Source organism: Aspergillus saccharolyticus, assembly GCF_003184585.1.
Source record: "Aspergillus saccharolyticus JOP 1030-1 unplaced genomic scaffold BP01scaffold_3, whole genome shotgun sequence".
In the NCBI taxonomy this organism is placed as follows: Eukaryota; Fungi; Ascomycota; class Eurotiomycetes; order Eurotiales; family Aspergillaceae; genus Aspergillus; species Aspergillus saccharolyticus.
The window spans coordinates 1,115,944-1,139,674 of record NW_020290613.1 but is presented as its reverse complement, the minus strand read 5'-3'; the positions used below and the strand labels follow the sequence as shown (position 1 = coordinate 1,139,674).

At 51.1% G+C, this 23,731-nt stretch overlaps 7 protein-coding genes across 7 annotated transcripts; 2 read left to right on the top strand and 5 right to left on the bottom strand.

The window, feature by feature from the left end:
- Positions 1–1,094: 1,094 nt before the first annotated feature.
- BP01DRAFT_120618 (uncharacterized protein) lies at positions 1,095–1,552 on the bottom strand. Its single transcript, XM_025570390.1, has one exon. It carries the CDS (start codon positions 1,433–1,435, stop codon positions 1,148–1,150), a length of 288 nt encoding a protein of 95 aa, XP_025435060.1. The 5' UTR covers positions 1,436–1,552; the 3' UTR covers positions 1,095–1,147.
- Positions 1,553–6,226: 4,674 nt separating this feature from the next.
- On the bottom strand, positions 6,227–6,714 carry BP01DRAFT_120604 (uncharacterized protein). The gene has a single exon (XM_025570389.1). It carries the CDS (start codon positions 6,561–6,563, stop codon positions 6,261–6,263), a length of 303 nt encoding a protein of 100 aa, XP_025435059.1. The 5' UTR covers positions 6,564–6,714; the 3' UTR covers positions 6,227–6,260.
- Positions 6,715–10,196: 3,482 nt separating this feature from the next.
- Positions 10,197–10,826, top strand: BP01DRAFT_120587 (uncharacterized protein). Its single transcript, XM_025570388.1, has one exon. It carries the CDS (start codon positions 10,421–10,423, stop codon positions 10,751–10,753), a length of 333 nt encoding a protein of 110 aa, XP_025435058.1. The 5' UTR covers positions 10,197–10,420; the 3' UTR covers positions 10,754–10,826.
- A 557-nt stretch (positions 10,827–11,383) lies between these two features.
- ura7 (small subunit rRNA maturation protein UTP4) lies at positions 11,384–15,029 on the top strand. Its single transcript, XM_025572468.1, has 3 exons — positions 11,384–12,791; positions 12,850–13,079; positions 13,132–15,029. The coding sequence occupies exons 1-3, from the start codon at positions 11,741–11,743 to the stop codon at positions 14,866–14,868; spliced, it is 3,018 nt and encodes a 1,005-aa protein (XP_025435057.1). The 5' UTR covers positions 11,384–11,740; the 3' UTR covers positions 14,869–15,029.
- Positions 15,030–17,052: 2,023 nt separating this feature from the next.
- On the bottom strand, positions 17,053–19,056 carry phzA (putative serine/threonine protein phosphatase). Its single transcript, XM_025570387.1, has 3 exons — positions 17,458–19,056; positions 17,239–17,391; positions 17,053–17,102 (listed from the first exon to the last, which is right to left on the bottom strand). The coding sequence occupies exons 1-3, from the start codon at positions 18,817–18,819 to the stop codon at positions 17,073–17,075; spliced, it is 1,545 nt and encodes a 514-aa protein (XP_025435056.1). The 5' UTR covers positions 18,820–19,056; the 3' UTR covers positions 17,053–17,072.
- Positions 19,057–21,148: 2,092 nt separating this feature from the next.
- BP01DRAFT_379463 (LSM domain-containing protein) lies at positions 21,149–21,632 on the bottom strand (the record flags this gene model as incomplete). Its single annotated transcript, XM_025577152.1, has 2 exons — positions 21,149–21,391; positions 21,522–21,632. The coding sequence occupies 2 exons, from the start codon at positions 21,630–21,632 to the stop codon at positions 21,149–21,151; spliced, it is 354 nt and encodes a 117-aa protein (XP_025435055.1).
- A 659-nt stretch (positions 21,633–22,291) lies between these two features.
- BP01DRAFT_353396 (uncharacterized protein) lies at positions 22,292–23,464 on the bottom strand. Its single transcript, XM_025574174.1, has 2 exons — positions 23,124–23,464; positions 22,292–23,069 (listed from the first exon to the last, which is right to left on the bottom strand). The coding sequence occupies exons 1-2, from the start codon at positions 23,284–23,286 to the stop codon at positions 22,645–22,647; spliced, it is 588 nt and encodes a 195-aa protein (XP_025435054.1). The 5' UTR covers positions 23,287–23,464; the 3' UTR covers positions 22,292–22,644.
- Between the last annotated feature and the right edge of the window lie 267 nt (positions 23,465–23,731).

The window sequence follows — 23,731 nt, the reverse complement described above, 5'->3', positions numbered from 1 at the left end:
GTCAGATGTGGGGGGGGGAGGGAAAATTCGCCGTTTGAGTTAACAAACGTCGAAAGAGGACGTCTAAGCAGGAGCTGACGGACACGGCTCGACTGGAGAGCTGGTGCAACGGGCGACAGACGAAATTGACTGTTATAGTGCAGTCAACCGGATCTTGGGCCTGGGGACCAGTCTCAGATCTCTTCCAAGAGAATTGACGGATGGCAGGAAAAGAGGGAGGGGGGTTTCGGAGGAGGGAGAAAGAAGGAAGGGAGGAGAGGTGAAGATAAGAAGAATGAGGAGAGGAGGAAGATGAGGAGGAGTTTGGTCTCTCTCTCTCTCCAGGCGGGTGTAGCAGAAAGAAAAGAAAAGAGAAGAACAAGAAGAGATGGGACGAGTGGCCCGGAGATAGAAGTCTCTCGAGGGGATCGCTGCAGGTTAGCTTGCCCGCGATGTATGGTAAACCATGACGCTTTTCGGTATCGACCGTGGTAATTGGTATTGTGTCCCGGGGTCCCGGAAGTTACTAAGATGAAAGAGCGGGTTACAGGGGGACTAATTGAGGTACCCGTACAGTATGTATTGTACGTATTGGATAGACCAAGTTTTGGTTTCATCTGATTTCAACAATACCTTCCTTACCGCCGCCGGGCACAGTTCAAGGTTGGCTGTAGACTGGGCTGGGCTGGTTATTGTTGGCCTTGGTTTTACTCTTGCCATGGAAATAGCAATCCTTCCACTTGCCCCGTAGATTGTACAGTACAATTACTAATATATTTGCTGACTGCTATCTATCCTGAGATTATACTGAAACTATGCTCCAATTCTTTGATCATCAGTATCAAGTCAAATCGAATGCTTCGCGTTCTCTGTGAAACGTATGGCGCAAGTAGAATTTCCATCCAGATCCAACCAGTAGGGTGGTTGTGGAACAGGCGTGACATAAGGAGGTTGAGGAGGGGCGCGGGCGCTGCTGTAGTCCGCTGCAGTAGATTACTGGATCATACCAAAAGGTTGGTCAAACCGGAACCCTCATATGCAGATACTATAACTAGTAGTTAACCGGTCTAGGTAGGACGTCGTCTCAGGGCAATTCTCTCCTGCTCCTCCAAGGCGCGGCCTAAGCCACCAGGAAAGCAGTCAGTAACCCTTACTGTAAGAGTGAAAGTCAAATACTGTCTGCCTGCCTGTCTGTCTGTCTGTCTGTCTGTCTGTCTGTCTGCCTGCCTGCCTGCCTGCGTCCGTGTGTGCACACGGTAAAGTACCATCCATCCATCCATCGTCTCCGGGTCGAGTTCCTGCTAGCCCCGAGCCAGCCTTTGGTCCATGAGGGGTAGACTACTGACTGGCTAGTCGGTAGCTGCGGTGCATTCAATTCTGCTTTGGCTGCTGTCTCTTCCCCTATTGACCGATCGATTCGATGATGAAGCAAGCAATTTGCATGTCTTTCCGACATTACGAACCAAGCTAAGGAGCAGTGGATGATTTACTTCCTTTGCTGCGCGACCGGAACCAGAGAACTGGATTATCTTTGTTCTCTATATGAAGAGGAAATGATATCCTGACCCGTCAGTGATGGCAATCTCTAGCCCGGCCTCTCTCACACACTCCCTTTGCTTTCTTATTTCTTCATCTTCCTTCCTCAGAAAATCACGTCCTCCCTAAAGCATAAGCCCAAGGCTACCATCTATCTATGAACCTAAGCCTGCAACGCCATCCAGTCCCAAACTTCCCTCCCCCTCCCTTGGATGGACTGGTATTGTAGGTGGGGTGATCTCCGTGCTCACCAGCCAGTCTTCGCCAGCCATTGCCCTCCCTGATTCAGGCCAGGAACACCTCCGGTCCTTGGCTCCGGCTCTTCTTCTCTCTTTGTAGCCTCTCATATTGACGGTCTAACAATGTGTTCTACCTGCCTTGAAACCCATGTCAAATGTCAAGATAGATTAGTCTAAAACCGATCAGGTATGGACTGATCAAGCGAAGGCAGGATTTACTTGCTTGCGGTTTGCGCTACCAGCACCTCCATCCAAAAGAGATCTCCCTCCGAGAGCGGTCTGCTCGTATGCGACACACGCATTGTCTATTGTAAAATAGCTGCGCACCCTATAACTATGGCTTGACTATTGATTTGATTTCCCTCCTCCCCTCACTGGAAAATCGACCGACTTTCCCCATCGCTCTAGGTTATCCCTCCATCCCCTGCAATCCAATAACTTAGTCTACATGTATATCATAACTTCATCAGAACGTAATGCCATTTGACGACTGCTCGGCTTACCCACAATGCGGAGTAGCCGACTGAGTTTTCTCTTGGTCTCTTTTCTTGCTTCTCTCTTTTCAGCTGCTTACTGTCCGTAATTCAGCTGGTAAATATGGTTCCCGTCGTAAGTGTACATACAGTATGTAGGGAGTAAATGTAGTACGTACAGTAATCTGAGGCCTCCGTTCCAACAACGCATACACACTCAATTCATTCATTGGCGAGCGGTCGCGTCCCAGAGACGAGGTTTAGTTTGCCTATTGCCGTCATCGACGACCAGTTTTTTCTGACTGGCTCAACAGCCTGACACGACCCTGGCCGACAATATCTCAGTCGTGTCGTGTGTCTCCTCTACGGATCATTCTTGACCAGTCGCCATTGCACTCCCCCTCCCTCTCTTTCAAAAACCGATCATGCCGATCAACAGCAACCATCGGCCGCTTTGCGTCTCGACCAATTCTTTTCCAATTGATATCTTTGTCCATGATGAAGCCACCAGGATGGAAAATAAAATCTCGGATTCTCGAAAAAAAAAAAAAAAAAAAAAAAAAAAAAAAAAAACACGGGAGAACTACGTCCTGTCGTAGACATTCTTTGAATCTGCCTAATGAACCACAGGAAGAGAAAGACGGGGTGGTATAGTTTGCGTGCTCGTGCGCCCGCCCTCAACCAGGTACTGTAGAAAGTATCACTTGTGCCGCACAACGACGATCAAGAATCTTTCCTTGTCGTCATGACCTTCACGGGCGCCATACTTTTCTTCACCTTGATTCATTGTTGTTTCAGCAGAGTAGAGGTGCGTAAGAAGACTCTCCACTTCTTCTTTTTGTTCTTCTTTCTTCCTTCTGTGCGGGATTTATACTTTCCATCACTTGGCCCGGGGGCCAGTCCGCTTCTTACCAAGGGAACAATCCCGGTGTCTCTATTGATGCGGTCTGATGGTTCATCAAAGCTACAGTAAGCTAGGATCTTCGCAGCTTGGGGCTGGGTGGTGGGTTCGACAAAGGGACCACCACCCTTCCTTGACACGACCCCACGAACTACACTGGTATCGGGGATCAGCTTTTCCATCCTAGAAAGTCTATCAACGGCACCACAGTCCTCTTTTTCCCCGGTACAGTACAAGATCCAACAGACAGATCATTGCTACTGCAGCCTTACTTCGAGCTACGACACAGCGCTCTTTCAGCCATCCATACCCGTGTAGGTGAAAATGAGCTCCCAGTGGCAAATGACCGACACGTTGAATCTAGGTCAAGGTCAACCGAGACCGCCGGGGTCATGACGATGATCCCCGCGGCGCCAGCCATGGGTGAATCACAAAAGAGAAGCAAGGGAGAAGAAGCTACTGCCGCCGTCAACTGCAGTGGGCAGGCAAGTCTACCTTGGATGGCTTGGGGATTCCCGTATATTGTTTCCTCTTGAACAGCCACCATTGCGCTCGAGGTCTCCTCCGTAAGGCCATCAATATAGGTCGCCACCGAGCATACACTCTAGTGTCTTAATCTTTTACCCTCTGGACCAACAAATGACCTCGTTCTCATGAGTGTCTAGCCTCCTGGTCCATTGAAGCCCAAACTCTCCGCGCAAAACGAAGCCTCCCACCTAACTACGAACTCTTTCACGGAGCAGTGGCTGTTCCAGTGGCTGGCGATGCAGCCACCTTTGGTCGTCCCTGCCTACCAATATAAGCTCTAATTGCCCTGCATCGAGAGAAGTGGATATCTGATTGAGTAAAATGGCCAATCACCCCCATCGGCAGCCTAGATCACACAGCCACCCAACGCTGTCCGTCCCTAGCCAGTTGCCACATATAATCCACGTAATGTCCTTCGTAGGTCGTGGCTGTTGGCTCCTCTCCGATTGCATGTGCAGCATATCCCTGGGTGTAGTACTTAGCCGCCATGTGCGGTTTGAGTCCAGCACTCTCTCCCATGGGGACGAAAGGGGGGCCGAAGAGCTGGGGTGGGGGTGGGGGTGGGTGTGGGTGTGGAATGGCTAAACATAGAAACATCTCTCTCTGTCAGTCTGTCTCTCAGGCGCCCGCCTTCATCTCGGCGAGGGCGGAGATTAGACACTTAGGCGACTTCTATTTCTCTCGTGTACGGAGAAATGATTCGCGGATCAGCTCATCACAAGTTGGATTCTAGAACACTTGTTGCATTCGCATTTCTGGATAGCTGCGCAAGCGTCAGGGGTAAAAGGTTGTTGGCTGTAACTAATAGTGCGGAGCTTTCATGTCTTTTGTCTCGGTTTCCAATAGGTCCGGTACTCTGTTGACCGATCCTGGAGGTGACAGCTCTTAATTATGGAGAGGTTAACTTATTGCTTGCAAATAGACTCAATTTCGTTGTGTGGGGGCAAAGGAAAGATTCTACTTAACTTATCGGTTTGGGTAGCTATATTATGAGTTACTGAGTAGGACCGGTAAGGTATACTGCAGTGCCAGATGGGAAAAGGGGGTACCCGGGACCGGCCCTTTCCAGCCCGCTGCTTGCCTCAGATCTTGTCCTTCCGCGGCATGCAACCTACAGTAGTTACAGGAAAAGAAGCGCGGACATCTCGACACACTGCGGCGTCGCGGCAACGATGGGTCCAGCGGATCAGGATCCGACAGATCCCGATGGCAAGAGAATGGAAGTACGATTCGCTGCTGAGAAAAACCCTATATCCAAAATGTGGTCGATACTTCAAGATCTTCTCGTATCAGCAAGGGTATCCTGCCCGCTTGTACAGCATTGCACTTCACTAGCCTGCCCGCGGATGTGTATGTACAGTACTGTAGAGATCACAGAGACGCTTTTCTCTAAGTAGCTTGCTGCATGCACACCGGCCGGGGAACTAGGATGAACTGGCACTGACACACATACACACACACACGACGTCAAATTTAGAGATGTAGCTAGCGCGCGCATGAGAGATCCTCCGTCTGCAACCAAATCCTACACTCTTGCGCTCTGTAGATCTAACAACCTAGTGTCAATGTAAGCGCGCGCTCTCCTTGCTGCGTACCTGCACAAAACCCGCCACTCTGCTTGATTTCCGACCGCCGCTTTGGACAGAAAAAGTATCATCCTGAGCCATCTGGCAGAATATGTATTACTGAGCTTGGGGTGAAGTGTGGTGTTACGGACCCCGGTCATTGCCATGGCGGTTGAAGTTGTTCGAAACTCTGGAGGTATACCATGGGCGCAGAGAGTATGCTTGAAATCGTGAATGATTGCTTCGCAACTCGCCTGATGATATAGAACCCAGTTTGCACCCCTTCGTCCTCCCTTGAAATGGAGTTTGTGTAACCATGTATACCATGTTCAGAGAGCACTCCATCAGGACTTATGCAAGGGCCATAATGCCCCTAGGATTAGGTGGCGGGCTAACTTTTTCAGCATAACAAGACTTTCGTGCGATTATACTCCGTATGTTTCCATGTTCTTGCTTCCTTGGTCCACAAGTGCGCCTCGTTATGGGGTTGGGGGAGTGGAAGTACGGAGCGCAGTACTTACATACGCAGCAAAGAAGCATGGGTCTGCTTATCACCTGACATATCAATTTTTGATCGAAACCTACACCTGAAGCTAACTTAGTATAACTACACCGTACATACGCATTAACAGTCCACCAGAACCCTCTCTAGTTGCGTTCCCTGAGCGATTTCTTTTTTTTTTTTCTTCATCTATGGAGTACACCCCTTGCAATCAATAAGACGGAGCATGTCATGCCATTTCCCATCCGAATGACCTTCTATCTCTTTCGAAGAGTATTCCCAGTTCCCCTAGTATCGGTGAGTTTCTTTAGTCTCTGTACCATTTGAACACACCGCATTCGGCTCCTTGGAAATTTTACCACCAACGGGCAGCCCACTGCGGATCTTTAGAGAATTTTTTTTTTCTTAGTGCTTGGAACCGCGATTTCAGTCTCGATTGAGGTCCAGTTAAGGAAAAAGAAGATTCCATCACAAAATCATCCTCGATTATTCACCTAGATGATCGCTGTCATGACGGTTCTCAGCAATATATGATCTTTAAGTGCACAGTATAGGAAACGGTAAGTCACATGAGTAGCAAGTCTTCCTGCTGGGTTGTGTAATGGGCCCACCAGAACAGAGAAAGGCTGTTTTTTCTGCCCGCCCCGCAGTTCCGACGAGACGGATCCACCTGCAAAAACCCGACCTTCCTAAAGATCCCAGAGTGGGCGTTAGTCTATTCGTAGTTCGAGGATACACACACAGAAACTGGCGGTAGCCCGGGAGGCAAACGGGGATACAGGTTACGGTGAGTGATAGAAAGTGGATCATGTGAAGGAGCAGAAAGGAAGGCTGGAACATGCCAGAGAAGATGGGGAAAACTCAAGGTGAACGCGTCAGGTATAGTACTACCAAATAGGAAATGCTCTGGAAGGTTCACAGAACATCTCAATGTATAGGTAGCGTACACAGGTGCAGACCTCGGGCTTAGAGCCTAATAGCGACGACTGGCTGTTTTCGTGATGTGATACATGATCACAGGTCGATCTGGACAGTCTGCAATTGATTGATAGTGCAACTGAAGGCTTTTTTTTTGTGGATGGATTGATGACTATACCTCCTTTCTGCATGAAGGGATCAACAATGGCTGATGAGCACATGTCTGCACCGATGTGTCCGGTGTATCTATCACTTACGATCGAGTCTTGACTTTGGCCTCCTTTAGTTCATACCAGTACTCCGTATCCTGTACTGACGCTGGTATTGTCAGTCGCGAGACGATCCACTCGGCCGGGTGTCTTTACCTAATTATTCCTAAAGTCAGTATACGGTTTTATGGTGGTGGACGAAACATGGGATGTCAGATGTTTCTTTCTTTTTCCTAGACGTTCATTCACTACTGTGTACGGAAAAGTTCTGATTTCGTCATCGAGTCCATCCACTTGAGTCCTTTTCGCCTCTCCAGCATAGGGATGGACTAACGACCAACACCCATGAATTGAGAAAAGGCAACGATTGACTGCAAGCATATGATTGGAATGAAAGCAAGAAAACCAGTCAACCATAGCCACAGTGCACAGTACATCATCGTCACAAATTGAATTGATATCCACGTTGCCATGGGCCAATGATCAGATCAACGAATCGAGATCTCGCTAATTTGGATGTAATCCCCGGGCAACCGTGACGCGAAATTTTGACACACACGTCCATTGAGGCTCGAGACAATATGACCACTTCTGGTTAGATTAATTCGCGACCAATTGAGGCAGCGGAGGGAGCCTCAACCATGGGCAGATTGGCCCTTTCTCTCCTCTCTTAGTCTCGTCGTTCCCAGCCAGTCGGGGATTGATGGGTACTGAAGCGGTTGTAATCTTGTTAGATCTAGCGGTACTGGACGTAAGCCGAAGACAATACAGTGTGTAAGGGCTCATCTTGATTACATACAGGACACGGCGGGAGAAATTATACTTACATACAAGCGAACAATCAGAGATACAGGACAAGATACGGTTTCTAAATGCGATGGGGCTTAGTGCAGCATGGAAGAGTGGGCCCGATAGTAGTGTAAATAAACGACTCCACATTTGTTCCCCAGCCAAAATGCTTTAGCTGTTCATTATTCAGCGGTCTCGGGGGCATTTCTGCCAATGAAATGGTGATGAAGCAAGGGCAAGTCCAGTCCGTCTCCGGTCGGTCAATAGTTGCTATTTGATGATGGTTCAATTGATATCATCTTCTTGTTGCTTTGCTGCACCTGGCTCTGGTTCATTGCAGAGTCGGCCTCAACTTTTGTTTCTTTCACTCTTTCACCCTCGATACACCTGCCGCTCACAAAAGCCAATTTGTAGACGCGTGGAGATGAGACGGGAAAAGACCACCAATACTTGCCCACGCGTTCTGCTGAGTATTTTCGCCCTTCCAAGGCCCATGTCGTCATTGATGGACTCGCGTCCCACGTTTCGGACCCCCGGCCTGATGTTCGGGGTTTATGAGCCATCGAAAGGAGATTTATTGGCGGTTGTGAATGACAATCAATTACAGCATAATCTCTTAGGAGGGATTAATTCCCCATAATTGTGGTTTTATGATATAACGATGGACACCATCCCTTTACCCTTTCACTCCCACTCCAATCTCCCCTTAATGAGTGCGTGACCATTGATTGATCTCCTTACTAATGGACCTGGGCAAGGCAGACCACGCCACGTTTCCTCAGCTCGCTCGCTCGCTCCCCTGTTTCCATCAGTGCCATTCCTCCCCCCGGATAAGGGGTCGTGCGACCATGTCTCTCCCCGAGACGGCCCCAGTAAACAAAGTTCACTATTTAAGGGGCTTTGGAGATGACATAAATTGTGAAAGTCTTATTCGTGGTGCTTGGCGCAGATGTTGTGCAGGCCCTTCTACGCGCCATGATTCGACAATCGCGTCCTCTCGCGCTTGTTGCCAATTCGGCTTGTTCCAGTTCCAATTATTCCTTCTCCGGAAAACACTGGCCCAGACGCACCTAAAAGAAGGCTTGTAACTGCGTCCCGCCTTCCCGTGCCTTGCAAATTACCACTATTCCGGGAGAGACAACTCGGATTCACGGGTCACGACTCAGACTACATGCTTTGGGGCTGTGATCATTCGCTTGGTTAAGACCTGTGCCAATCACGGTTCCTTGGAAATTTCCGACAACTCCGTTCTTCATTATGCTCGCTTTGTTATCTTGGAAGATCGCACAAGCAGAGCCCATTGACTATATTTGTCACCGGTAGGTTTGTTTAGCTGCCATTCATGGAACTGTTCCCCGCCTCCGGACCTCGGATGTCTGATTCAGTCACCTTCCCGATTGAGAAATGACTGATGCCTGTAGTAACGGGCGCTATTTCTGATCCATCAGTCCTAGTTAGCGGCCTGGCCCCCCTTGAACGATCCCTGATGGCTTATGGGCGGGTTGACTACGCGACGAACCTGAGAGTCTTGCTCTAGCTGTTCGTGGTTGGAGATTGCGATCGCTGCATGGGTCCTTGTCAACCACGCTGGCTCAATTACTGGAACAAACTGCGACATCGACCCCGTAACTACTGTCAAAACAGGAGTGGTGTTCGCATCCAAGGCAGGCTGACCGAGATTGCGCGTCTAGTGCCATGGTAGATGCCTTGTCAACCAAGACGCGTTGCCTGCCTTTCAGGTATGGTATCACGCACCAGGTCTGCAAGCTGCGGTCGATGCAACGGTGGTGAAACGGCATATAAGCCTTATTCAAGGAGGACAAGAAGGACTGGTGAATGTCGCTTGTCTCCCCTCATTCGTCTTGTCTGCGGTCGTACTCTTTGGTGGTCCAAGAATCTTAGCAGATCGTTTGTCTTCCAATGGACCTAGGGCGCCACCCTACTGAGCTACAGGTATGTTTGAGATGCTTTCGCGGCTCGGGAAATTAATCTATCTTTGTCTGGCATTTAAGTTTCACTCGAGCCACCATGTTTCTGAGCCCATGAACATCAGGGAGGGGCGCGTGGATCAGTGACAATGAACTGTGATGTGTCCACGACTCTACAGAACCAACGCCGGATTGATATCTGCAACGCTGTCTTCCCACCATGTTTGTGGTGGTGCGGCTCGGGCTCCTGCTTGGACAAGTCCGACAGCGGCAAATCATGTCTGGATCGTGTCCATCGGTTTTGAATACCCCGCATTGCCGCCGATCGAATCAGATGAGAGTTTGGGTTCAAAGGAACAGAACCCTAGAATAAAAGGCATCCACCCGCTAATGGCATTCAGCTGAGCTTGCAAGAGGAATTCACCGGGGTGGGTGTTGGAAGCAGCAGTCATTGAGTCCGGCCCACCGTCATCATTGTGCCTTGCTGCTGACTGCTTCGCACTACAGGGATCATGGCTGCTAAGGATGTAAGCCCCTCGAATATCTCATTCATTATGCGAGTTCCCCTTTTTGGCTCATTCCACGGCGGGTTAAAGGGGACGGATGGCGTCTCTTCCTGTCTTTCTCATCCGAACTTCTTACACTTTGACGGTGCATAAGCCTGGGATGCCTTTTCGCCCCCCGTTCCCCCTTTAGCCCGATTTGCTGGACAGTCGCTGTCAGTCTGCAATGCTAGTCGCTTTGCCACCCATTTCGCGAGTCAAGTGCCCGCGAATTGCGTCGTGCAGATAGTGTCTCTGACGTGGCATACCCTTCGCTCACAAATGGCCTATTGATTGACAAGGAGCCGTCAATGTCTATCACCGAGACCAGGGAAGATACGACCTCGAGCATTGCAATCTTCCCATGCAGCTTCCAGAGCCATCTATTTGTGCGTTTCAGACCCTGCTTGAAATCAATACCGTGGTTTCCATCACAATTGATTTGTTCCAACACCTGCTTGTCATTTTGTCTATGTGCATCGGCGGCTGAACCTGAGCTCCCAAGCTTCGAAATGATCCGCAGCAGCAGTCCAGGCGCTGTGGGCTGTCTGGCCCTTAGCTTGCTTCTGCAATGCTTGATGACTGGCGGAAGGAATAAAGGTAGGTTGCGAACAACGAGAAACAGACAATGCTCAATATTGTAAATGGTCTCGAACGTTGGGCGTAGTCAGGTGATCAACGATACCTCTTGACTATATCTATATCACCACCTATCACATACAATCCTCATTAAGTGCCACAGATGAAGTACCAGCTGCATCGATCTCCTGCTTAGTGTCATGTGTAGCTTTAGCCAAAGTGATAAGCAGACTTCTGATGACTGCTTAACATGTCGTATCTGGTTATCTTAGAATACAGAAACAAGAAGTTAAATACTTCAGAATATGACTCTGGGGAGTTTTGTTTAATTTCCCCATAGACAACATGGTTGCCATTTTTGCAGCTCGCTTACAGAAGAGATCGTGACTACTGGTAGTTAACTAGTTAGAGTAACTTGCTTGCATTGACTAGTATATGTGTAGGGGCCGGTCTCAGTATAACCTACAGTCGACAATTACATGACACAAGACTTTCCACTGTAAGCTGCACCCAAACTCAGACACTCAGTACGCTCCGCAGAAGTATTCTGCCACAGAACATTTCTAGATGTTAGCGACGATGCTATTGCTGCTGGTTACTACACCATCGGGGTTGAATCACGTGATTTCAGGTTCCGGTGGAACCTCCGCGGGCGCGCTAAAAATCATATCCCAAAAATTTCCCCAAAGGACCGCCCGCGAAAAAAGTCTCGATTCGACCTCGCCCTAGACCTTCAACCCAGAATCCCATACGAATCATTTCGGAATGATTGTTTAAACGGTCGGCTCTATAAGCTGAGCCGGGCAGATCTGCTTTCCAATTCACTACTGAGAGAGTGACATCTACTTGTTCCTCAAAATCTGCTGCAACCCCCCCCTCAATCGGAGAATTATCACGAAGAAACATCCCCTGTCGCGAACAATCACGAAGCGCGGTCCCCTGTACAAGAGGAAGAATACACGGCCAGGAAGGAGGGTCTTCTTTTATTATACCGACGAAAGACATAGATCAACCATCAGAACCAGGAAACGAGGAGCAAGGAAATCGCAACAATGGACATCCACCGCTGCCGTTTTGTCCCCTACAACCCGCAAGCGATCAATGCGCTCGCCTTCTCACACCCTCCCTCGGCTGAACTCGCCGGTCGGGGTGTGCCGACGCTGCGGCTCGCGATCGGACGCGCCAACGGCGACATAGTGATCTGGAACCCGCTGCGCGGCGCCTGGTTCCAGGAGACGGTGCTGCGGGGAGGCAAAGACCGGAGCATCGAGGGTCTGGTGTGGACGCAGGATCCGCAGGAGGCCGGGCCGGAGGGCACCAAGCTGCCGGGCAAGCTGCGGCTGTTCAGCATCGGGTTCTCGACTGCGGTGACGGAGTGGGATCTGGAGCAAGGGCGGCCGCTGCGTCACTCGAGCGGTAACTACGGCGAGATCTGGTGTCTGGCGGCGCAGCCGCGCTGGCAGGCTTCCTCGCGCAAGGGTGGTGCTGGGGCTGCCCCCGCTGAGGGCGAGTATACGGGCCAGCATCTGGCGGCCGGCTGTGCGGACGGATCGATTGTGATCTTATCCACCGCCGAGGGGGATCTCCAGTTTGTGCGGCTGATGCGGCCGTCCACGAAACGGTCGCGCGTGCTGAGCGTCACCTTCCAGAACCGGAACACGATCGTGGCCGGCTATGCGGACAGCTCGATTCGCTTGTTCGATATCCGCAATGGCCAGCTGCTGCGCACGATCTCGCTCGGCAAAGGCCCCTCCGGTGGCACTAAGGAGTTGCTCGTCTGGTCAGTCAAGTGTCTTCCAGATGGGACGATTGTGTCGGGCGATTCGGCGGGTGAGATCCGCTTCTGGGACGGGAAGAACTACGCCCTCATTCAGCGGCTGCAGGGCCATCTGGCGGATACGTTGGATGTGGCAGTGAGCGCGAATGGAGATACCGTTGTTAGTGGTGGTGCCGACCAGAGAACGGTCGTCTACCGGAAGAAGGATGGCGAGAAGAACGACAAAGCCCGTTGGGCGGAGGTCATGCATCGTCGGTACCACACGCATGATGTCAAGACCTTTGCTGTCTACGAGACGAGAGATATCAGTATTGTTGTGTCTGGAGGTATGCGTGATCTCCTTCTTCATGCCTCTTCTCGGCTGGCTAACGTTTTGCCCAATAGGTCCCGACGCAACCCCCGTTGTCCTCCCGCTCCGCGAGTTTGGCAAGGAACACCACAGAAAACTGTCGAGCCTGCCTCAAATACCCCAGCTTGCATCCTCGCCTTCGTCCCGACTAGTCATGAGCTTCTGGGACCGCGAGGTCAGCATTTGGCGCATGCTGCGGGGGCCCGCGTCGCACGATATCCCTGACGGACAACGGCATCGCTTGGTTGCAAAGGTTTTGATTCAGGTACGAGGGCTTTTTTTCATAATTTGGGGATCCTTGTCTAATAGTATACTAGGGCGAAGAAAACATCACCTCGGCCATGCTATCTGCAGACGGAAAGATCCTAGTCGTGGCCACCATCTCCACGGTCAAAGTCTTTGCCGTGCGTCGACGCAAGGGTGACGAGAAGGGCACTCTCCGCGTTCAGAAGTTAGATGTTCCCGAGGCGCTCACAGAGGATGGAGCGCGAGTGGTGACCGTGTCCCCCGACAGCCGGTGGATCTGTGTTGTTCGCCCGAACAGCAATCTCTACCTTGCCCGCATTCAAACCGCCCCGGCCGCTCAAGAGAAGCCCCAAATCCTGCCCCATCTTGTCAGGCTCAACCGGGCTTCTCGCCACCTTCGCTTCGAGAAAGCCTCCCACGGTACCCTCGGCGACTACGAGCGGACGGTGCGTTGCGTCGTGTTCTCCCACGACAGCAACGTCGTCGCCTCGGGCGATCTTTCCGGCTGTGTCGACTCCTGGGTGCTGGAGCAAGCCGGCGAGTCGGCTTCCAGCAAGAACAAGAAACCCAGTGCCGATTCTGACGACGACGAGGAAGATTCCGACGATGAGGACGAATCGCCGGTCATCGAGGGCGAACGGTGGAAGTACGCGGCCGCCGAGTCCCCCATCCCGCGTCTCAAATCGGGCGTTGTCCTCCTCTCCTTCCGGCCTGCCAACCTAGCCAAGACCAAACTTCTGACCAACGGCGCCGACAACAGCAGCAAGAAGAGCAGCGAAACCCGGCTGATGGCCCTGACGAGCGAGCACCAGCTCGTCGAGTTCGACGCCGCCGAGGGCAAGCTGTCCGACTGGTCGCGCCGCAATCCGAAGGCCTTCCTCCCGGCGGAGTTCCGGGGCGTCAAGGACCGCGCCATGGGCTGCGTGTGGGATCTGTCCAAGACGCGGGAGCGCCTTTGGCTGTACGGCACCTCTTGGCTGTGGATGTTCGATCTGAACCAGGACTTCCCCTCTCCCGAGGAACTCACCGCCGCCGCCGACCTCCCCTACCAACCCTCCTCTACCACCTCCACCTCCGCCCCCAAGAACAAGACCACCTCCACCCCCAGCAAGAACAACACCAACCCGAACACCCAACTCGCTACCACCAACGCCAACCAAAAACGCAAACGCGACCTCACGGAGGATGACGCCCGCACGAGCAAGAAACCCAACAGCGGCGCCGGAGACCGCATGTCGCTCGCGCAATCCGACGTCTTCTTCGGCACCAAAATGCGCAGGATCGACGGCGCCGACGACACGCAGGCCGAAGTGATCTCTCTCGAGAAGGCCCCTCGGGCCCACCACCAGGACGACGACGACGATAACGCAGAAGATGACGAGGAACGCGCCGCGCAGAATGAAGTCGCCCTGGCGCGCCTCCGTCGCGAGCGCCAGACCATCGAAACCAGCACCCCGATGAAGCGCGTCTCTATCGGCGGCAGACAGGACAAGCTCCTGCTCGCCGGCGGGGCTCATGACGCAGTAGACTCGCCTTCCCCCTCCTCGCACACCAAGCAGATCGTCTTGGCCGGCGCCAGCAGCACGGATGTCGCCAACACCCTGCCCGGTCGCCGGTGGTGGCATACATATAAGTACCGTGATTTGCTGGGCATCGTTACCCTAAGCGGTAGCGGCAGGGATGAAGACGAGGACGAGGACGAGGAGGCAGAGGAGCGCGGCGCGGATGGGTTCCTGGAGGTCGCTATCGTGGAGAGACCGATGTGGGATGTTGCATTGCCGGAGAAATGGGTGCGGGATTACGAGTAAAGGTGGTGCTAGCTGTCAAATCACAGGCTGTAAGCTGTTGTTGCTGTCATAGAAGCTGTAGAGCAGAGAGGTTGTTGAGACAGTTTGTTTATAGATTCCGGCGCTGAAGGGCGCTTGGAGGTGGAGGAAGGAAAAAAAATCAATTATACTCAGTTTCACTCGCACTGCACTTGAACTTGAACTTTTTGCTCTTTCTGCTACAGGCTGTAGGGATGAAATCAATTCTATATCTGCTTGTTCCATCATACCGCTGAGTTTCGTTTTTCCGCCATGTGATGTCCCTACCAACTAGCTACGACGAACAAACAAACAAACCTGGTAAGTTAGAAGCCAAACTCTGCGATGTTGAATGTTAGCCCACATTATGCTCCGGATCAGACAAGGCTTGTTGTTATTGTTACAATGGCGATTCTGTCCAGCTACCAGTACAATGCCCCTATCTTAGTACCCTATCATGCCATTCTCTTCAACCTACTCCGACTATTCGTTCCCTCGAAAAAAGTATGATTCGACCGTAATACAACACACTGTTCACCTCGAATGCCAAAAAGCCAGTAAGTATCCTTCTACATACTAGAGTACCAAGTACAGTACCCCGTCCTATACTACCAAGCAGTATGGCAGAAAGTCGCCATGACTACTACAAGCTACAGTCTAGAAAATGGTGGGTGGTGTCAACCACCGTCAACCACTGTCAGCAAGCCACGACAGGATTCGAACATGAGGATTACAATCTTCAGCGTTGCGTGGGACACAGGAGTCATCTTGTGCTGTGACTGCCTGCCTGCCTGCCTGCCTGGAACAATCGCCTTGTTCCCCCACACCCCCGGGCCGAGGCAACAACAACATCAGCCAAGATCAAACTTGAGCAGATACCGGTAAATAGGTGTAGGTGGATTGTCCCAATACATGACGTACAGTACAAACAACTAACCAAGCAACCATAATTCACAAAGGTGGAGGAGGATGTTGTGCGTTGTTGACGTACTACAGCAGTACTCCGGAGTACACCTACGAAGCATTGAGTCGGCCAGAAGAAGGTGGAACTACTCCGTACGGAGTTTAAAAGCCATACTACTGCGCAGTGTCCAGTACAGCACAGTATAGCACAGCACAGCAGTTGAGTGCATAGGACTCGGTATAATAAACAAGGTGCGGTTCTTCGCCTCCCTTCGTCATCTGACTCCACCCCTTGCCGCTTGTTGATCACTGTCTTACTGGGTATGAGGGGCATACTTCATCCTGCATCACCATCACTGGTAGATCTTCCATCGGACTTCAATCGACTGGATTCTGTGATGTACATACAAACATACTTTCGGGGAAGGCCCGGATGATGACTCGCTTTTCTCATCGACGAAGAATGAATAGAATAGTAGATCACTATCAAGAAAATAAGACGATGACGCACAAGTCGAGACAGCGGAACGCCAGTGTAATTTCCCTTGAGATATCTACTAAGCCCGACTCGTAGGTGGAAAGATCGAACGGACCATGTTTCAAATGCAGAACGGCAACAAACGTAACAAGACTTCGGAATAATGCAGAAAAAGAGACCCAGAACCTGCGGATCTTGCTGAGTACGGCATACATATCGTGACGCATCAAAATCTCGTAGCAGTGTTCATGTGTGATATGAGGGTAGGTGGAACCGTGATGTATCGTTGCAGAGGAAAAAAACAAAAGACGCGACTCTCGCATTGATTCCCATCTTCTCTTTGTTATTACTCTTGAGTCATAGGAATCCTCCTCTCTTCAGTAGACAATGAGTATTGGCAGTGATGGAACGACCGTCTGGTCTGTTGAACCATGTATGGACATCTAAGGTCGGTCTGTGGAGGACGCGTGTTTCGGAGCTTCGGCTCGCTATGCTGTCGATTCTGAGTCACATGAGAGATAATGAGCCTGGCACATCCCACATCCGCCAAACCGCAGATCAGATATATGGAAAGAAATTGGTCGGTAGAGCCAGGGTCACTGCGCTGCAGTGGGATTCCTCACGCTGGCACCCGAGTTGGACGGGAAATCCATGGCGCCGCTGCCGGACTGACGGTAATACTGTGCTAGCCCAGCCGGTTGTCAAAGGCTGCCTTGCCGATAGCGAACGTTGGGCATTGGTCTTTTTTTTTCACGGTGTAAAGCCCGAGTACTGGAAGGTGACATAAGACGGATGATGATCACTTGGCGTGCAATTACCAGGACCTCTAGTAGCTTTGTGCCGAGACAATTGCAGGCTGCAGACGTTAGCATCGGTTCAGATCATCCCACCAGTGAAAACATTGTCCCCAGTACAAACGCCTCAGCATTGTTGCACAAGGGAGCAGTGTTCGGACTTGGCGAGAATTGACGAGCAAGCAAGGGACAACTTACGGGACTGCTGAGCATGCTGTTCCGCTTATTCCGACCCTTCTTAATATGGTTCTTCAGGGCCGTAGAGTCCAACGGCTTCAGAAGTTCGAAGCTACATAGCAATTCGCCTGAAACGGACATGATGGCTCCCCAATTATCGAATTCACCACAATACTAGATTTCAGAGACAGTCAGTGACCCGAAGATTACCGAAACAAGCCTACTGCGGATGATACTCACGTTGGGCGCAGAGAAGACAGTGACCAGAATACGATCTTGGTAGAATTCATAGCCGTCTTCAACCACCATGTGCGCTCGACAAACCAGATCAAAGTCATGTCGTTGCAGGAAATTCATAATGACTTGCTTTCCAAAGCAATAACTGACACCACGCTCGCTGGGTTCCCAATCCTCTTCCATATCTGCAGGATCACTCCATAGAAGGTCATTCAACAGCCCATAGTCTGGGACGTCGGTCGGGCGAGCAATTCCTCGAATGTCGTCCATGTGGGAAAGACTAGGCGACAGACCGCCGTGGACACAGAAGATCTTGCCAGCAACGATCGCAGCGATAGGAAGGCAGTTGAAAGTATCGATGAAAGTCTTCCAAATTTTGATGTTGCAACGCCGTTTACATTCGTCATAGAATCCATATACTCGAGTGACATTGGCGCATTCGTGGTTGCCGCGCAGCAGGAAGAAGTTCTCGGGGTACTTGAGCTTATAGCACAGCAGAAGCAAAATTGTCTCCAAGCTTTGCTTTCCACGGTCCACATAATCGCCCAAGAAAAGGTAATTTGAGGCAGGCGGGAATCCACACATCTCGAACAGCCTAATCAGATCAGTGTACTGGCCATGAACATCTCCCACGATCTTAACAGGCGCGGACAGCTCCAAAAGGGCAGGTTGGGTTAGGAAGAGTTCCCGTGCGGCGGTACATATAGCCACGATCTCGGCATTCTTCAAGCATACGGTTTTGGTGACCTTGGTCGAATAGCCGGCATCGAGGAGTCGTGAAATCATGTCATCCAGATCGATTGACTTCAAAGCACCCATTCCCATTCCTGGGGATCCCGATGTGTCGTTCATGGGAGTATTCATGATGAAGTCCAGGATCGGGTTCAGCTGGTTTTCCCTCTTGATAAGAATAGATTCACCCACTTTCTGTGTGGAAGGGCCCTTGGGTGCGACCCCAGTGGGTGGAGCGTCCGACACAAGGTCAACCTCCCCACTCTGCTGCATGGCGTTGACATCCTTGTGACCTCGTTTCAGACTGTTCGACAGGGACGGAGATGGAGGGGGTTCCAATGAGTCGGTCTTGGAAACGGAGTCATCAGCGGTAGGTGACTGGGTGCTCAAATTGGTCGAGCTCCGTCTACTTGCCGCCGACTTAATCGAGCCAGCATCGGATTTATCGGTTTGGCTTTCCGTTTGGTACAGAGCAGAAGTGGAGGCGCGGGGGCTGTCGCTGCTACGAATTTTGGATCGGATCGAGCCACGAAGGGAGCGAAGGGATTCCTTGGTGTCGGAGCGAGAAAAGGATGGATACGATTGCAAAGAATCGCCGGGGCCATTATTGCCCTTGGAATGCGATTGACCCATTGCTGCAGCGGCGAAATATCTGCCAAGCTCAATCTCTAACACTCGGGGATGGATATAGGTTCAGCGGAGGAGCACCAGGCCCTGCTAGGTGCTGGAATGCTAGCAGGTGTCTTGGCTGGGTATGCCCTCCGAGTGCGTATGTAGAAAGATATAAAAGAGGAGAACCGTTTCGCTACTGGCGGAGGTCGACCAGGTCAACAATCGTCACGAGGGCAGTCGATGACCACAAGACACGAGGATGGGAAGCAGGAGTCGTAGCCGACGATCACAGCAGAGAGTTGAGCGAGAATAAGGGAGCCAGCCCTCCGAAATGACGCGAAGGATAAGGGGAGTCGGGTTCAATTAATGGCGCAGAAGAATTAGAGGCAGGAATGGATGGACATCGGCTTTGGGGCAGACGAAAGCATCAGCCACCGAGAGCTAGTCGTCGGAAGGATAAGCTCCGATTCGCCGAGCAGCTCCTAAATCGCGACCGTTAGGAAAACGAAGGAGATGACAAGGCGGTAAAGGACAGAGCGAACACTAGTTCATGGGGCAAATACAATGGAGAGAAGACACTAGAGACTGGGAGTGGAACTGATGGCATGTGGAGATAGGCAGTAGGTAATAGGTAGGTAAGATATTCGAACGGAGAATTTAGGTAAAGTTTTGGGGGGGGGGAAGTGTTTCTGAAGGGAAGGGGGGTGTGGGAAAGATGTGTGGGAGGGGAAAATGATAAGAGTTGTGGAAACAGGCAAAGATGCGTCATCACGGGGAGAGAGATGAGATGTGGCAGGGAGAAAGAATGGGGAGAAACCAGTCCAGATCAGACCCAGACACGAATACTTACCTTCTCACACACTGATACACACAAGCCACAGATGAATAACTTATCAGGTTGAAACGACTGAACTACTAGTCTGGAAGACTAGAAAAATCAATACTACTGTCAGTGCAACAAAATAGGGAGGGGAAGAAGTATCAGAGAATCATCCACTCAGACTCACTTCTCTGTTACGTTAACAGCTCAGTTCGTTTCTGGTCTCGAATCCAAGCCTGCAGCCCATAGCGGGTGTGGCATGTCCGGATTAATGTGTCGGCCCGGAACGGGGAAGCTTAAGCCTGAGGAATGAAAACCAAAAGCTGCCTGGATGAATGTTTGGGTTGTTTGGGTGTGGAACTCAGTTCACTCAAGGAACCACTTGCTTATTATAGCACATTCGTAGGTGAATTTTAACGCAGATGATGACGGATGATTTGCTCGAGTCTAGTGGGGGTGCTTTGTCACCGTCCACCTAATCTTATTTATTTACAAGTCAAATCTTACTTCGATCCAGACTTGGTTGAGTCTCCATCGGACTAATTCATAACATGATTGACCACGGTGGGATCATCGATGACATTATGACGGTTCCATGCTTCTCAGTTCCAGCAAATCTCCATGAAATCTAGAGCAGTAGTAGAGCTACACATAAGCCACAGGGTTGGTATCTCTCCTCCACACCCTCCTGGTGAAGTCCTTGGCTTCGTTTCTTTTCCCATAATCATAGGTTCATCATTCCTGAAATCATGCATGTCCCGAACGCATCACTCATCTACGGATGGTTACCGACAGTCAGCCTCTCAGACGCTCCGACCACACCTGACTCGCCGTCCTGAGTGACTCGTTGATCCACCCACTCATGGTGGCTGAATATAGATACACAAGGTCAAACGCCGGGTCTTGGCTTTATCACCAAATCGATGATATTGTCTCCAGCCCCCGTCCTGTGATCATCCCAGCCCGAATTGACGCTGTGCCGCTCCATTTAGAGCAGGATTGTGGACGCAACAATCATGCCATGCGAGATACACTTCTGAGTCATCGCGACCACGCAACAGGCAGCGGTATGCCAAACTGCAGGAACACCGCCATTTCAGCTCCAGCCCACTGGTGCATGGTCACGACAGTGGCTGCTGCTGCCAAGTCCATGCACGCTGCGCCAAGCACCAACGACTTTGTTTGAATATTTCTCCTAGCCACGTTGTGGTTGCAGTGCTTGAGGGCTTCGCCTTGGCTCGCACAACAGCTCAGCTGAGGAGCAGGGAACCCCCTTTCTTGATATCACCCACCCAGTATGTGTGGGCATTTAGCACAGATCAACGTGCTGACTGCTTCGGTTCTGTGCAATACTTATGCGCCTCCTGGGTCAACCCTTCCGAGCAGTTCACCCGTAATCCCTCCTTCTTCCCCGCTCATCATAGGCCCAGACAGTACCTGTATAGTATTCGTGTTCGTGGCTTGAGCATCCCGTGCCGCAAAGTAGTTAAGTTTCCTGTAGTTTTGTCACGACAGAGATTCGCAACCTGACTATGACCTGAGAGTGTCCCGCACGCGACCCTGTTGCGAGGGCTCCTCCAACTCAATTTTGGTAATATGTTGACCAGGGACGACCACAAGCCCGATGAACCGACTCGTCATGGACACCTTGATATTCTGCGCGGTCACCGCGCTTTCTGCGGCTAGCTCTTCCGCATTCGTGGCCGCGTCTCGGACGGCGGAGGGGGACGGATACCGGTACTCGTGGGTGTTGGCAAGGATGATATTTCGGGCCTAATGCAAGTGGAAAAAAAAAGAGAGGATGCGATCAAGTCAGACAAGGATCAAGTTCACCATCTCGTATCATTCCGCCAAGCTCCGGCCTAACAATAACAAACCAAGGACAGGAGGAAAAACCACCTACCGCATCTGTACACTTGAAGATGCCCACAAAGATTCGCGTGTCTGTCGCGTGCACTCGGAGGGTGCGACCGATCAAGGCTTCCAAATACTGCACAGCCGAGTTTTCATCCATGGTTTGTATAGCCTGTGGTGTTTCTCTTTTGTTTTTTTCTCCGTTCTTCGATTCGAAACAATCCGCCGTTCTTTGACGGGTCACCAGCTTGACCTTCACTTGGGAAGCGGGGTTCAATGCGACTGCTAGCAGAGAGAACTTGGCGGTCTGGACTGTTCTGCGTTGTCCGATGCTAAACGAGAGGGGGACAAGTTGACTGGATGCAGTCGTTCGGATCCCACCAAGCGTTATATTTTCAGCTGAGACGAGCTTCTGAAGCCTAGATGTGGCGTGTTCCGGTTGGTAGTCTTGGAGATCAGTCCTCGGAAGAAGAATGATGGTCACCAGTGTAGTGTCGAACATGGAGCCGCTTGATACCTGAGGCATTCTTCCCCTGCATGTGACACCCCGAAAGCGAGCGTGTGACTACAGTACCTAGTCGACCACATAATACTGGAGATTTAGCCACCCATAGTGGGAAAGACTTTCATTTACTGTAGTTCGCGTGGAAAATCTGCCTTCCTCAACCGTATGGCTAATGTTGCTCCGACTCTTCCGAAGCATGGGTGATATCTTTAAATCTGATCAAACACAAGTGCCGAAATAGTATTAGGCTTTATCTAACTATTTACAACATCGATCATGAAATATTCGAGAGAAATTGATTCAAATGTTATCCCGCAAATGCTTCGATCTATAATTACCACACGGTCTTACGCGAAGGTGGTAGGCTGCGCCCGAAGCCTCGACTGTCTCGACCTTCCAAGCCCTGCCGTTCATACTGGCAGAGCCGAGGGTGTTCCGATTACTTATGAGCATTGAGATAGCTCCAAGTACCGAAACTGCATTTATACAATGAGTGACGTCATTTAGTCGTCGATGGAGGCAAGACACATCAACTCGGGGTCGGGATAAAACCGGCGTGACCAGCAACAGCCGGCAATGTACCCGAATGGAACAGAATAGAATTGGTATCATCGCTGAAATCATAATTGCCGAAAAGGAATCGAAAATTGAATGCTTCGTTTGACGTTCAGAACCTAGGATGGCCCATCCAGGCGAGCCCTCCAGCCGATCCCCTGGAAGGGTAGTTCGACTCTTCGCTAGCCGAGTCCATATCCACATCCATATCAGTGGACGTAGTCTCCGAAGCAGAGCCGAATGTGCTGCTACCCATTGACTCCCCTGGGGAAGATGTGTGCATGTTGAGAAGGTGGACAGGTGCTGCGTTGACGAACGAGGCATCGCTCGTCTTCGGCATGGCACTGTTGTGAAGTGGTTTGTTGGAGGATGACTGGGAGGGACGGAAGAACTTGAGCAACGTCTGCTGGCGCGGGTCGACGGTCTCAGGGGATAAGGTGGGTTCGTGTTCCATTTGTTCGTCCCCATCTGCGAGGGAGGCCAGGGAGGCCGAACTCTGCTGCTGTTGGGCTGTGAAAAGCCAGCGAAGCGTGTTTTCTGAGAGAAATCAGCATGTGGTTTGTATGAGTGCAAATGACTGAGGGTTCTTACCATAGACAACTTTCTCCTCTGGGCGGTCGTTCCTGAAACGCTTTCGTGTTCGGCTGTTTAGATGCTGGGGAGTCTCCTTCATCTGCCATGTTCCCCTCGCGAAATTCGAGGCGGCATGTTGTGATTCGAGGCTCGGGAATGAGGCTTTGCGCTTGAGAGACATGACTGACTTATGGTGCCAATTGCTAATTGCAAGTCAACGGTGTATCGTCTGCTATTCAAGCAATGCGATTCTAGTGGGAATGGTTTATATATGGGATATAAGCTGTGTAAAAAAGGTAGGGGAAGCAATGGAGAAGCCGATCCAATAAGTAGGCTGAGGAGGAGAACAAGGCTGGGGTAGAGAGCCTTTTCGGGCGTGGTTGGTCGAGGACACCGGCGCGTCGGATCGCGGAGAAAATGAGGGCGAGACCGCGTAGCGATACACCACTCAAGTATGCACTATTCCCAATCTGGGTTTAATTGGTCGATACCGCGACTTGCCGAGTGCGGATACATACATCCTCAAGGCACAATCAACACACCACTTGACTAGGTAGTATGACTATTGGCAGTCTAACTACCTATGGATCCCGTGCAGAATTATCAGGTTCGTACTTGGGAGGGAC

What these genes read in the sequence shown, in the direction of transcription:
- BP01DRAFT_120604 (XM_025570389.1), bottom strand. Translation starts at nt 6,563, where the DNA reads ATGTTCCAGCCTTCCTTTCTGCTCCTTCACATGATCCACTTTCTATCA.
- ura7 (XM_025572468.1), top strand. Translation starts at nt 11,741, where the DNA reads ATGGACATCCACCGCTGCCGTTTTGTCCCCTACAACCCGCAAGCGATC. An exon ending in CAGTATTGTTGTGTCTGGAG is followed by an intron (nt 12,792 to 12,849) that starts GTATGCGTGATC and finishes TTTGCCCAATAG; the next exon opens with GTCCCGACGCAACCCCCGTT. An exon ending in TTGCAAAGGTTTTGATTCAG is followed by an intron (nt 13,080 to 13,131) that starts GTACGAGGGCTT and finishes ATAGTATACTAG; the next exon opens with GGCGAAGAAAACATCACCTC.
- BP01DRAFT_353396 (XM_025574174.1), bottom strand. Translation starts at nt 23,286, where the DNA reads ATGTCTCTCAAGCGCAAAGCCTCATTCCCGAGCCTCGAATCACAACAT. An exon ending in AGAGGAGAAAGTTGTCTATG is followed by an intron (nt 23,070 to 23,123) that starts GTAAGAACCCTC and finishes GATTTCTCTCAG; the next exon opens with AAAACACGCTTCGCTGGCTT.
- BP01DRAFT_120587 (XM_025570388.1), top strand. Translation starts at nt 10,421, where the DNA reads ATGTCTATCACCGAGACCAGGGAAGATACGACCTCGAGCATTGCAATC.
- phzA (XM_025570387.1), bottom strand. Translation starts at nt 18,819, where the DNA reads ATGGGTCAATCGCATTCCAAGGGCAATAATGGCCCCGGCGATTCTTTG. An exon ending in CTGTCTTCTCTGCGCCCAAC is followed by an intron (nt 17,392 to 17,457) that starts GTGAGTATCATC and finishes TCTGAAATCTAG; the next exon opens with TATTGTGGTGAATTCGATAA. An exon ending in ACAGCATGCTCAGCAGTCCC is followed by an intron (nt 17,103 to 17,238) that starts GTAAGTTGTCCC and finishes TAACGTCTGCAG; the next exon opens with CCTGCAATTGTCTCGGCACA.
- BP01DRAFT_120618 (XM_025570390.1), bottom strand. Translation starts at nt 1,435, where the DNA reads ATGTCGGAAAGACATGCAAATTGCTTGCTTCATCATCGAATCGATCGG.